General features: G+C 43.3%; 1 protein-coding gene across 1 annotated transcript in view; it reads left to right on the top strand.

The window, feature by feature from the left end:
* LOC124804627 overlaps positions 1-13,178 on the top strand; it is a 368,418-nt gene that overhangs the window by 193,644 nt on the left and 161,596 nt on the right. Inside the window, exon 2 of the mRNA XM_047264832.1 lies at positions 9,508-9,663. Coding sequence (XP_047120788.1) covers positions 9,508-9,663 — 156 coding nt within the window. The remainder of the gene's footprint in view (positions 1-9,507; positions 9,664-13,178) is intronic.

Genomic DNA, 13,178 nt, shown 5'->3' with positions numbered 1-13,178 from the left:
TGTGACATCATTAGTCAGATGCGTGACAAATAACTATTAACAAACGTCACGCCATAAACGATCATCTAACATCCAACTATAATACTATAGTACATAATGCACAAGTAGGTAATTTGGCGAAGCACATGGCAAGACTCCCTGTGTACAAACGATAATTTTCCAAAAATTTCTAGAAGATGTAAATCATCGCCTCGTCAAAATACGGTTTCTTTTTCTTTCGACTTACATGCACATTCAAACTGGTCGCCGCCTAGTTATGAACACAATCATTGCCTATACCAGCCTACAGTCTGTCAAATGATTGAGTACAGAGCAGCTGACCCCATGCAGCTAAATATAATAAATGTATAAACGTTCTTTTTATTTTTTAAGTCATCAGTCTCCTGACGTGATGCAGCCCGCCACGAATTCCTCTGCTGCGATTACCTCTTCACCTCAGAATAGCATTTGAACCCTACGACCTCAGTTATTGCTGGATGTATACCAGTCTCTGTCTTCCCCTACAGTTTTGCCCTCTACCTCTCCCTCTAGCACCATGGAGATTATTCTCTGACGTCGTAACACAAGTCCTATCATTCTTTCCTTTTTTCTTGTCAGTATTGTCCATATGTTTTCTTCACCTCTTCATTCCTTAACTATCCACCTAATATTCAATAGTCTTTTGTAGCTCCACTTCTCAAACGATTCGACTCTATTCTGTTCCGGTTTTCTTACTATCCATGACTGTTCATAACTCTTCTATTAAAATAATGAATAACGATTCTCGTGATGATGAATCTGGTAATTGTTTGAAAATGAACATTGTGTTCGAAAGCATTTACCTATAAATTTGAGTGTTGAATCCAGCGACGGTATGAAATTAAAACAGTGAAGAGAATAATTGTTGCTGATCCTTCCACTAACGTCATGTCGGAATTCCATGAAAAGGACCCTAAGGTTCCTCTGCCGTACCTACTTCGCTTCTCTTTCTTTTTGAAGTATTTTAAGTGGCGTGTAATCGTCACCATCCGCAGTGGCGCGACAGCCGTTTGTGTGCCTTGCCGTTCTGTGGAAGATTATTTGATTCTTTCCTGTTTGATGCTGAACTCCTCGAATTCTTCACTCCACTTTTCCTTGTGTCCTTTCCATCTCCTCCCTCCCACTTCAGCATTGGTCTTCAGACCCTCCTGGTTCCTTCAAGCACTGTGTTGATTGTAGCGTGTGATAATCTTTCCTCCGTTAACACCCTTCAGGCAGGTTAAAAACAACCATTTTTACTCACAAATTCCTAAAGGTTTTAACGTTTATTGATCAAAATTACAGTTTGGTGCGATACATTCTTTGCATCTGAGCCCCGGTTTAAAATTTATTTGAATATTATGACTTGCTATTGACATTTGCGTGCACATTTCACAGTCTATACATTTTGGTTAGATTGATGCGTTTTTTTAAAACACATATTTACTGGCTAACTGCAGTGATGCGGTCTTCTTGACGGAGTTCAGCCACCTGACACCATCTCCAGCAGACAGATCAAAATTACAACTTCGCAACAGGAGCAGAAGAGCAAAATGACGCGCTCTTATCATCCAAACGTGTTAATTTCAGGTTCAGCCTACAGACCCGGCACTGACCAAGTCATCAGTTACTCCTGTGTTTTAACCACGCTGTAGCTCTCTGATAATTTACAATTAGTAACCACGACCACTGTAGTCAGTTAATATCAGCATTTCATTCTAGTGAGTCCTGCAGCGATGCAACAGTCATTCGCGGCCGGCTATCACCTGAACGTCCTGTGTCCAACTTCCTCATACTCCTACTGACGTCAGAAGAGTATGTTTGCGGCGCTACTTCTAGAGTGTTACTCTTCTCCGTACCACAAATACTCGATCGTCATTTACCAGGGCTGCGAAATAATCTGCTAAATACGTTGTACATGTTTAGTACAGGGGCTGTTCCTTTTATTGTCATACAGGTTGTTAGGGATATAAGTGCAGATATTTCTCGTGATGAGTGAGGACTATCGAACAACGTTACATCAGCATTTACTTCATTTTCAGACTAATATTCATAGCTATTACGAGTAATATATTTTTAGGTTAGTTAGTGTGGCTCAAACAAGCCATTAAAGTTTATTTTTCCCTGGGAGCAGTTCAGGTACCGAAGTGTGAATGCGTGGAGGCAAAAGGGTAGTCCATACGGACAGGCGTAGTCCACATACGAGGGAAACTCCCCATCACATCTCCACAGTTCAGTACACTGTCTTCCTGTTTTCATGCTTGACCTGTGCTCAGTTTCTCATGGGCTATCCACTGGGCCATCTTACTACTAAATCTGAAGATGGGAGGGGTGGGAAGTTTCCCTTGTTAGTAGTGCAGTTACGACCGTGCAGAAAATATCAGGTAGTAAATTAAGTGATGTGTTTGTGGGAAAACTGTTAGATGCAAAGAAGAAACAACTTACACACTGACATTGGTAAATATTAAAGTACCGATGATCACAATATCTTTATCTATACTCTTAACACTGTGTATGTGGCAGTTAGATGCCATAATTACTATACATCCGTGTGATAAGTAGCTGTACGATGTACACAGACATCTTTAAATTTTCAAGAAAACCATTTTCTACTGTTTTATACACAATACTACACCTTCATAGAATGTATGTATGAGTTGACGGACGTCATCCTTGCTTTTTTTTTCAATTTGTCAGTTTCTCGCCGTTCGTTTTGCAGCTGCCAGCACTCTTGGAACATTCGATTCTCTTGCTCCTTTGACGTTTGTAAACGTGTTTTAATAACAACAAATCTGAAAAAAAACTCCTTTTACCTGATACAACGTTTAGTTTAAAATGGTTCAAATAGCTCTGAGCACTATGGCACTTAACATCTATGGTCATCAGTCCCCTAGAACTTAGAACTACTTAAACCTAACTAACCTAAGGACATCACACAACACCCAGTCATCACGAGGCAGAGAAAATCCCTGACCCCGCCGGGAATCGAACCCGGGAACCCGGGCGCGAGAAGCGAGAACGCTACCGCACGACCACGAGCTGCGGACCAACGTTTAGTGGGAAGGTCATTGTTTCCAGATCAGTGAATTACATTAAGATATTTTCTGTTACATAGACGTTTTTAATGGATATAACCTTCCTATAATTATATTATTTGCATTTCAATATGGTGTCCAATAAATTTTATTTCCTTACTCAGGTGAAAGAGCGACATAACTTACTCAGTCTCTTCACAAAACCTAGAAAGAAATTTTAACACATTATGGAGTTTCCAAAGATTTTTAAACTTATCCTTAACTAAACTAATGCTGCATCAAAATCGTGAAAATATAGTTGCATGTAATACATGGCTAAATGAACTTCAAAGATGATGCACTATATACAGACGAAGCCCTTGTTAAATACGGTAGCACCCGCGAAACAAAACTGCTGCTTTGTTCATTAAGCGCTAACAGTTGAAGCTAAAAGTTAAGTACAAATACAGGTCTTAATATTTCTTTCCGAGTTTCTCTGCCGCCGATTGTTACAGGATTGTGGAAAAGAGAAAGCTCTTATTTTTATTCTGAATAATGCAACGCGTAAATACGGCCTAAGCAGAAACTCGTATTTAAGTTTCAATGCGAAAGTTTTAACTGTCGCTTAGGCCTCACATGTCTGCGACCCAAGAGTCGTATTACCTCATTCACGCCTGTGTCCTTCCTGCAGCCACACTCTCCTTTTTGTTCTGTTTGACGAGTGTGTGCCGTTATACAAGACAACACTTGAGTGCATGCAGGAGAAGGCTGTCATATACACAGCACAGGTGAGCAAATTGCTAGAAAATACAGCTGCAAATTTTGCAATGTTCTTCAGTTGTGCAAAAAATTATTGTAGAGGTAGAAGGTAACTAGAGAGAAATTGAATCGATACTTTTTCACGGTTTTTGGTAAAAGTGTTTGATTGCAATTTGTGATTCTCCAGGAGAATATGCGTCATACTGTGCTAAAGAGGTTTCTCTTCGACAGTTGCTGCTGACGCAGGAAGTCAACAATAGTTGTATTCATCTCGCAAGACGCCACTTCTATAGGAGAAGAGGCGGTTCTGCAGGGAATGATCATTACACATTGTGTTAAGGACAAAAAATTTAAATCGAAACAGTGACTTCGGAGAGTATTCTGGGTTTTAACAGGTGATGTTCGAGATTCTGCCTAGATGGTGGACACTCTCCAAGAAGAATAATGGAATTGTTTCCGGTGAAATGGGCTCTGCTTCAAAAATAAAATAAAAGCAAATGAAAGCATCAGTAGTCGAACGTCGATGAAAGATGGAATTGAGTCTTGCTAGTCATTCAGAATTCACTTTCAGCTCGAAGAATCGCTACATTTGTGTGATCACATTTGATTTTGTTGGTGGAATCCTAAAGTACACTTTCGACTTAAGTTTGCCAACAGCAAAATGTCTGTCTCCCTAGGTGACCAGTGACCAACGGAAATGTTAGAAACAAACTGAATAGAACAGAAAATATCAGAAGGTTACAAAATACTGTACATCCTACGCAAGATACAGTGACAGCTCCTGCAGAAGAAAGCCATAGTTTCGTGACTGGAGGCATGTACAAGCGTACTGAAGTAGTATAAGCTGCATAGAAACACACAACTGTTCTTTTAACGCTTTAGTGCATATGTCAGATTTTAAAAATATAAACCTCGTAAATATTTAGTGCATAATGACTTACGAAGCCATTGATGCCATGTGTGCAGAATTCAGAAACTCTAAGTAGATTTTAATACGCTGGGAGCCACAGAGCACCCTTGTGGTAGTTGTTTTGAGGCTGGAGACGCTTGGGAAAGTAATTTTCCTACTTTAATCCCACCATTACAGCGTACGTGCTTAGATATGCCCGCACTTACCGTGCTGGTACACAACCTGTTTTGTCGATGGGTGTCATGAGTGAGTGAACGATAATTAACTAACAAAATAAAATAGCAAAGAGGTGCGATATCTCGACCTTGCACATACTAACGAGTTCTCACAAATTTGAGCCACAGAGCTAACTTCGTTTCCATTGCTGATGTAGTACTTAGCTATAAATTTATTTGTCTTGATTGCAGTATAAAGAAGCTATTATATTACTGGCTGCAGATACTGAACAACAATTTTCAGAGCTACTAACAGTACAAGAAGACGGTTATCAGCAAGGAAAAATTTTTGGTTTAAGCTCAACATGCTTTATTTGAAAATTAATGTCGGATAACATACCACAGCTCCTAATGGAACTAGTATCGTAAGGCACACTGTGACACGTTATCAATAAGGCAGCACTGCAAACAGCAAATTGTCAAGGCGTTCAAACTGTACCAAGTGCATTACCGTCATCATAGACATCCATCACAATATATTTTAAGGTCGTAATAAAAGCAACGCATTAGAAAATTAATGACCCACTTTCGGGCGTTCAGCCAGGTTCTTGTTTCTATTTTATGCACAATAAAATAGAATCTGGCTTGAACTGAAAACCTGGAAAGCGGTCATGAAGTACATACTTTTTACTTAATTTTCTTGAATGCAAAGTTTTCGAAGAGAATTACCGTTACCATTCTAAGAATATCTCATTTTGCTGCACTGTAACAAGTCAAATTATGTAAAAATGACCTTATTTTTGCATCGCTATTACTTGCTACAGAATGAGAGATTCTAAACAAGGCTATTGCTTAGCCAAAACCGGTAGTTCTATTCAAAAAACATTTGCAATCAAGACAATTAAATGAAAAGAATTATTTGCACTATTCCGACTACTGACCCAGTCGTCCTCTTCGGATGCGGCAAGTTGTTTTTTTATGCGTACTCGCTTCTTGTACTCAAACCAGACTGTGAAGTGTTGCTGGTGTTGTGCCGCTATATACAAAATGTAACGAATATAAGCGCACGTACTTGTATCTCTGTTGGTGGCTGAGGACAGTGTACTGAACAGCGTTACATCAGTGTTTACGTCATTTGCAGACTGATATTTATAGGCATTACGAGTTTTATGTTTTTAGGTTGGTTAGTACTTCCAAGTTCATGTGGTAAGAGCAAGCTATTAATGCTTATTTTCCGCTAGGCATCAAGTCAGGTGTTGAAGTGTGGACGTGTGGACGCAAATCGGATAGTCTACTCTGACCTACGTGGTCCACTTAGTGTCAGAGAACCATCATGCAGAAGACATCAGGTCGTATAGTTTGTGCCGGCCGTGGTGGACAAGCGGTTAAAGGCGCTACAGTCTGGAACCGCGCGACCGCTACAGTCGCAGGTTCGAATCCTGCCTCGGGTATGGATGTGTGTGATGTCCTTAGGTTAGTTAGGTTTAAGTAATTCTAAGTTCTAGGGGACTGATGACCTTAGAAGTTAAGTCCCATAGTGTTCAGAGCCATTTGAACCATTTTTGTACAGTTTGGGATGTGTCTGTGGGAAGACTGTTTTATGCAGAGAAAAAGCAATCAACACACTGATGTGTGTACATATTAAGGAACCATATATAAAAATATCTGCCCTTATACCTGTTACAGCCCTGTACAGAACAGCTGGACGACTATCGGCGACTGCGTGGTCGATGCTCAGTTGTTTTTCAGAGACTGCACAAGTTATTCCAGGAAACGCAGATTGTCTCAACATTTCCCAGCTCTGATGAATATACTGGCCGGCTAGCCTTTAATAATTTAAGCGCCGGACTTTAACTCTTGATTCATCAGATCTTCCGCTCTCTTCATCTCGACAGACTTCCTAACTGCACTGACGCAGAAACTTGGCGTTTACGTCACTATGCTGGTCTCACTGTATTTCATTTCATGATTATATTCGAGGCAGTTTTCAGCGAGAGCTTTGCTTGGTTGTTTTAGCCGTTTGTATCGCCCTTGCTCCTTGACTGTTATAACACGCTGCCCCACGCAAGTCAAGCGACATTCGCATGCGATGCGGTACACAGCCGACTTTCGGAGATGATTGTCGTATTAACGTTACGAAGAAGACTTTTTATTTTTACTGACGGGAACGAAATACACAGGAAGACGACTGAGTCGTGGAAACATGTTGAAAAATGAAATCAACTACATGACTCGGCACCTGAAAGCACAACATTATTCAATCACTTTATGGAAACCTGCGTGTTCATATTAGAAAACCAGCTGCGGGCTGCGATGTTACCCGCAACTAAAGAGTTATTTATAAAAAAGAATACCCGGGTATGTACTTCTTCCAGTCTTGTATTAGTCCCTCTTCTCCTTCCATCTCCTCCTTCCCACCCTGTGTGGAAACGTGCTCCACGCCTCTCTGTTTTCACCTCCTCTTCCCCCATTCTCTGTCCATCCCCTCTTTACCCCTCCCTGTGCCCGTCTCTTGCCCCCTCCTCCCTCATTTGTGTCATACTCCTCGTTTCATTTCTCTGCCTGTCTAATTCCTCCTTCTCCCCTTCTCTCCCCACGTTATCACGCCCACCCCAATAGGAGGCTGGTGGTTCTTACCCCGATAGTATTTATTTCCAGATGATAACTAATACTTTACCATATTTGGTTGAAGTCGTTCCAGGGGTTTAGAATGAGCTCTCTATTCATTTCTTTGCCTGCGTACACACATGTCAAATATATTTCTCTGCATGTGCACACATATTTCACCTGTATCTTTAGCGAATTTCGCCCTGCAATTCCATTTCCATGTAGCTGAATGCTTATGACATTGTATCGCTTGAACTACGTGTCGTTCAGTGATACAATTTTGCTGGTGAATACTGTCAGCAAAATGCATCTCGAATGCTTTACGAGTAATTAAGTAATAAACTAAAACGTCGTGCTTCATGCGACGATTTTACTACAAAAAGAAAATGTAGTAAACGATAAACTTTTTTTCCTTTCATGATTTTCTGGGGGTTGTCAGAGAGGAAAAGTTTAGCAAAGGATTGATATTGTGTGTAAAGTTTGTTGCAAGTTACAAAATGCTCTCGTTCTCAAATACTGGATGAATTAAATGTGGGTGTTTTCGTGTCGTGAGCTACACACTCCTTTTTTATCCCCACGCCACCCCTTTGATAGGCAAGTAGATGTAAGGTAGCATATATTTTAATTGAGAGTATAAGCTACCTCAATTCAAAATTCCATACACATCCGTCTTCCTGTCGTTTCAGCGTGAAGGAGTAACAAACAAATACACACACACACACAAACTTTCGCATTTATTATACACAGACGTGACAAAAGACATAGGATACCTCCCAGTATCGTGTAGTGCAGCATCTCAACGTGGGATAAAGTCACTGGGAGCCCTCTGCAGAAATATTGAGCATGATGCCTCTGTAGCTGTTTATTATTGCAAAAGTGTTGCCAGTGAGGGATTCAAAATGGCTCAAATGGCTCTGAGCACTATGGGACTCAACATCTGAGGTATTCAGTCCCTAAAGTTAGAACTACTTAAACCTAACTAACCTAAGGACATTACACACATCCATGCCCGAGGCAGGATTCGAACCTGTGACCGTAATAGCCGCGCGGTTCCGGACTGAAGCGCCTAGAACCACTCGGCCACAGCGGCCACATGAGTGGCAGCAGATGGCCTGCAAGTAGCCAAACATCATCATTTCCAGTCATTGATCGGTTCAGTTGGACCAAGGGACCCAGCACACTCCACTGAAACACAGCACACACCATTATGGAGCCTCTACCAACTTGCACAGTGCCATATTGACAACTTGGGTCCGTGGATTCGTGGGATCTGCGCCACACTCGAACCATACCATCAGCTCTTATCTGCTCAAATCGGAACTCATCTGATCAGGACATGGTTTTCCAGTCGTCTAGGGCCAAACCGATATGGTCACGAGCCCAGGAGAGGCGCTGCAGACGATGTCGTGCTGCTGCTATAGCCCATTAATGTCAAATTTCGCCACACTGTCCCGACTGATACTTTCATCGTGCGTCCCATATCGCTTTCTGCGGTTATTGCACGCAATGTTGCTTCTCTGTTAGCACTGACGACTCTATGTAAAACCCAGCGAGGTGTCCCAGTGGTTATCACACTTACTCTCCTGAACCCACCGATTCCATATTCTGCTAACAGTCATTGGATCTCGACCGACGCGAGCAGCAATGTCGCGATACGATAAACCGCAATCGCGATAGGCTACAATCCGACCTTTATCAAAATCGGAAACGTGATGGTACGCATTTCTCCTCCTTACACGAGGCATCACAACAGCGTTTCACCAGGCAACGCCGGTCAACTGGTGTTTGTGTATGAGAAATCGGTTGGAAACTTTCCTCATGTCAGCACGTTTTAGGTGTCGCCACCGGCGCTAACGCTGTGTGAATGCTCTGAAAAGCTAATCATTTGCATATCACAGCATCTTCTTCTTGTCGATTGAATTTCGCGTCTGTAGCACGTCATCTTCGTGGTGTAGCAATTTTAATGTCCAGTAGTGTAACTGTGATCAAAACTTATAGTGCGCACCGTGCTTGGCCGCTAGTTGCCATACTGGAGCTGACGTATTGGTGTGTGTGGTGTGTGCAGGATGAGCTGCTGGACGCGGTGCGGCGGCGGCGCAGCGGGCAGCAGAGGGACCAGCAGGACACGAGCGAGGACACGGACGAGGACCTGGGGCTGCCGCGCTCTCCCACCAACTCGCCGCCCACCACCGCGGACGTGCTGCTCGACAAGACGCTCAAGGTACGTGCGCCCCTCTTTATGGTTGTAACGCACGTCCTGGCCCTGGCGTGGCATCATTCTTTGGGCCAGTGGGGCCACGAGAGCAGGCGCACAACATATGGTGGAAGGGGCTTTAAAGACGTTGGAGCTGATGGGTCTGTTACTCCCTAAACTGTCTGAAGTTTGTGGTCGGAGCTTACAATGCTGGGTTAATTCTTCAAGGAAGAGACCCATTATTTGGGACCAATCCTCATTATAAGGTATAAAAGTAGTCATATGATGATCCAATGAAATCATCCCCTCTCCATGAGACTCATCATGTGACAGTGTATTGAAATGTGCCCTTACTATGAGGCCCTTCATGTGACAATCTAATGAAAGCAAGTCCTTACTTAAGGACTCACCGTATCACGATCCAATGAAAGCATGCCCTCAATATGAGACTAATTATGTGATGATACAATGAAAGTATGTCATTACTCTGAAGGTCACCGTATGACAGTCCAGTAAAAGCATACCTTTCCATCATATGACTGACCAATGAAAGTGTAGAACTACCATTAGGCCTATTATATCACAGTCTAATAAAACTGTCTTCAGTGCGACGCTCATGTTACGATCATCCAATGAAACCCTACCCTCATCATGAATTTTAGCTTATGTCGGTGCCCTCACGATGAGGCCTGTCACATGACAGACAAATGAAACCTTGACCTCCTTGTCAGGCTCATTACATAAAGAGTACAATGACTGACCAATAAAAGTATACCCTTAGTATGAAGCTCATTATAAGACCATCAGATGAATACATGCTACTGTAAGATCTGTCATATGATTGTCCAGTAATAGCATGCCTGCACTATCTCATCATATGGAGAGCAAATGAAAACATGCTTTTGCAAAGAGACCCATAGCAGTACAGTCTAAATGAAATCGTGCCTTCGCTAGAATACCCATCACGTGACTGACCAAAGACAGCCTACCTTTACCATGAAGCACTTCATTTGACAAGCCGAAGGAGTGCCTTCACTACCAGGTCTGTGATATGACAGTCCAAGCAATGTGTGCCCTCATTATGAGGCCTGTGATATGAAAGTCCAATTTTCACTATGAGAGTTGAATGAAAGTGTTGATTCGCTATGAGGCTCATCATACGACAATCCAAACAAAGCACATTTTCACTGTGAGGCCTGTCATATTACAGAGCAACGAAAGCATACCCTCGCTACAAGGCCTGTCATATAATGGAGCAATAAAAGTGTGTAGTCAGTGCATGGTCGATGATGCAATGGTCTAGTGAAAGTATACCTTGACTACAAAACCTCTGATGTGACAGTCCAGTGAAAGTGCACCCTCACTAAACTAATCTCTTAGTTTGTCTGAAACAGCTGCAATATTTACGCTGTGGCAAGCTACCACTCGAATTCAAAAATCTTAGTAGTAATACACGCGCTTTCAAATCAAAACTGAAGAGCTACCTCATGGGTCACTCCTATTCTGTCGAGGAGTTCCTTGAAAAATTAAGCTGATTCTTATTGTATTGTTGACTGCGTTTACTTAATCTTATGGATTGACTTTTTTCGGGTTCATCAACATTTATTTTTATCTGTTATTACTTTTATGTTGTAATTTCATGTTCCATGACCTTGGAGATTTGCTCCTCAATTTGGTCCTACGGAACTTGATGTGTAAATAAATAAAATAAATAAATAGGAGACTTGCCGTATGACAGTCCACTGGAAACGTGCGTTCACTACAAGGCTCGTCATGCGATGGCTAAACTAGTCTCTTAGTTTGTCCGAAACAGCTCCAGTATTTACGCTGTGGCAAGAAACGAATTACATCGTAGTTCTTCACTTGATCAGTGAGTCAGCCATTTTTAGCTCCTTTACTGGCCTGCTATGCTACTCGTGCGCAATAATTTCTATGCGTACTGGAACTACAAACTTGTAACAGCAAACAAGAAAAAATAGTCATGTAACTACAATTTTCTGAGTTGATCGTTAGAACTTTATTACCATCCCTAGTACTACCAGTACTATGCTGAAGCTGCGGAAAACACGTCACTCCTTTCATTTCCTCCTCAGTGCACACAAACAACGAGGGCACTCATAGTACAATGTTCGGAAATCACTGAAGCAACACAGACGATGCGGAGGAGTAACAATGAAGTTAAGTCACTGCCGTCAACCTACGCAGCACAAAAAAGATAAGAAACAGAGAACGCAGTTAGTTATTGACTTGCTCTTCAACAGTGCCACCCGACTGTTGACGGCTGCGCTAAGGGCTTGAGGGGTGTCCTCAAGGTGTTGACCTAGATGGACCAGACTCTCTGACCTGGCTGCTCGTTCAGTAAGAGTCGCCCGCGGTGTTCACCCCGCAGTGGTCAGGGAAGGCCCAGCCCGCTGGTCCCGACCGCCGACCGCTGGCCCCTGGCGGGTCATAACGTAACGGGACCCGCAGCCGGCGCTCGGTGGCCGCTGCCGCCGCCGCTGCCCATGAGCCTGCGCCGCCTTTGTCCCACGGGGCAGGTGACGCGGCTACGCTGTGGACCCAACCCTCGTAAAACCCGACACCTGTGACATTGCTGTAACTGCGACATTCTGAATTACACTCGTGGCCATTAAAATTGCTACACCACCAAGATGACGTGCTACAGAGGCGAAATTTAACCGACAGGAGGAAGATGCTGTGATATGCAAATGATTAGCTTTTCGGAGCATTCACACAAGGTTGGCGCCGGTGGTGACACCTACAACGTGCTGACATGAGGAAACTTTCCAACCGATTTCTCATACACAAACACCAGTTGACCGGCGTTGCCTGGTGAAACGTTGTTGTGATGCGTCGTGTAAGGAGGAGAAATGCGTACCATCACGTTTCCGACTTCGATCAACGTCGGATTGTAGCCTATGGCGATTGCGGTTTATCGTATCGCGACATTGCTGCTCGCGTTGGTCGAGATCCGATGACTGTTAGCAGAATATGGGATCGGTGGGTTCAGGAGGGTAATACGAAACGCCGTGCTGGATCCCAACGGCCTCGTATCACTAGCAGTCGAGATGACAGGCATCTTATCCGCATGGCTGTAACGGATCGTGCAGCCACGTCTCGACCCCTGAATCAACACATGGGGACGTTTGCAAGACGACAACCATCTGCACGAACAGTTAGACGACGTTTACAGTAGCATGGACTATCAGCTCGGAGACCATGGTTGCGGTTACCCTTGACGCTGCATCACAGATAGGAGCGCCTGCGATGGTGTACTCAACGACGAACCTGGGTGCACGAATGGCAAAACGTCAGTTTTTCGGATGAATCCAGGTTCTGTTTACAGCATCATGATGGTCGCATCATGTTTGGCGACTTCGCGGTGAACGCACATTGGAAGCGTGTATTCGTCATCGCCATACTGGCGTATCACCCGGTGTGATGGTATGGGGTGCCATTGGTTACACGTCTCGGTCACCTCTTGTTCGCAATGGCGGCATTTTGAACAGTGGACGTTATATTTCAGATGTGTTACGACCCGT

The sequence above is a fragment of the Schistocerca piceifrons genome, chromosome 7 (genome assembly GCF_021461385.2).
Source record: "Schistocerca piceifrons isolate TAMUIC-IGC-003096 chromosome 7, iqSchPice1.1, whole genome shotgun sequence".
In the NCBI taxonomy this organism is placed as follows: Eukaryota; Metazoa; Arthropoda; class Insecta; order Orthoptera; family Acrididae; genus Schistocerca; species Schistocerca piceifrons.
This window is presented reverse-complemented; position numbering and strand designations above follow the sequence as displayed.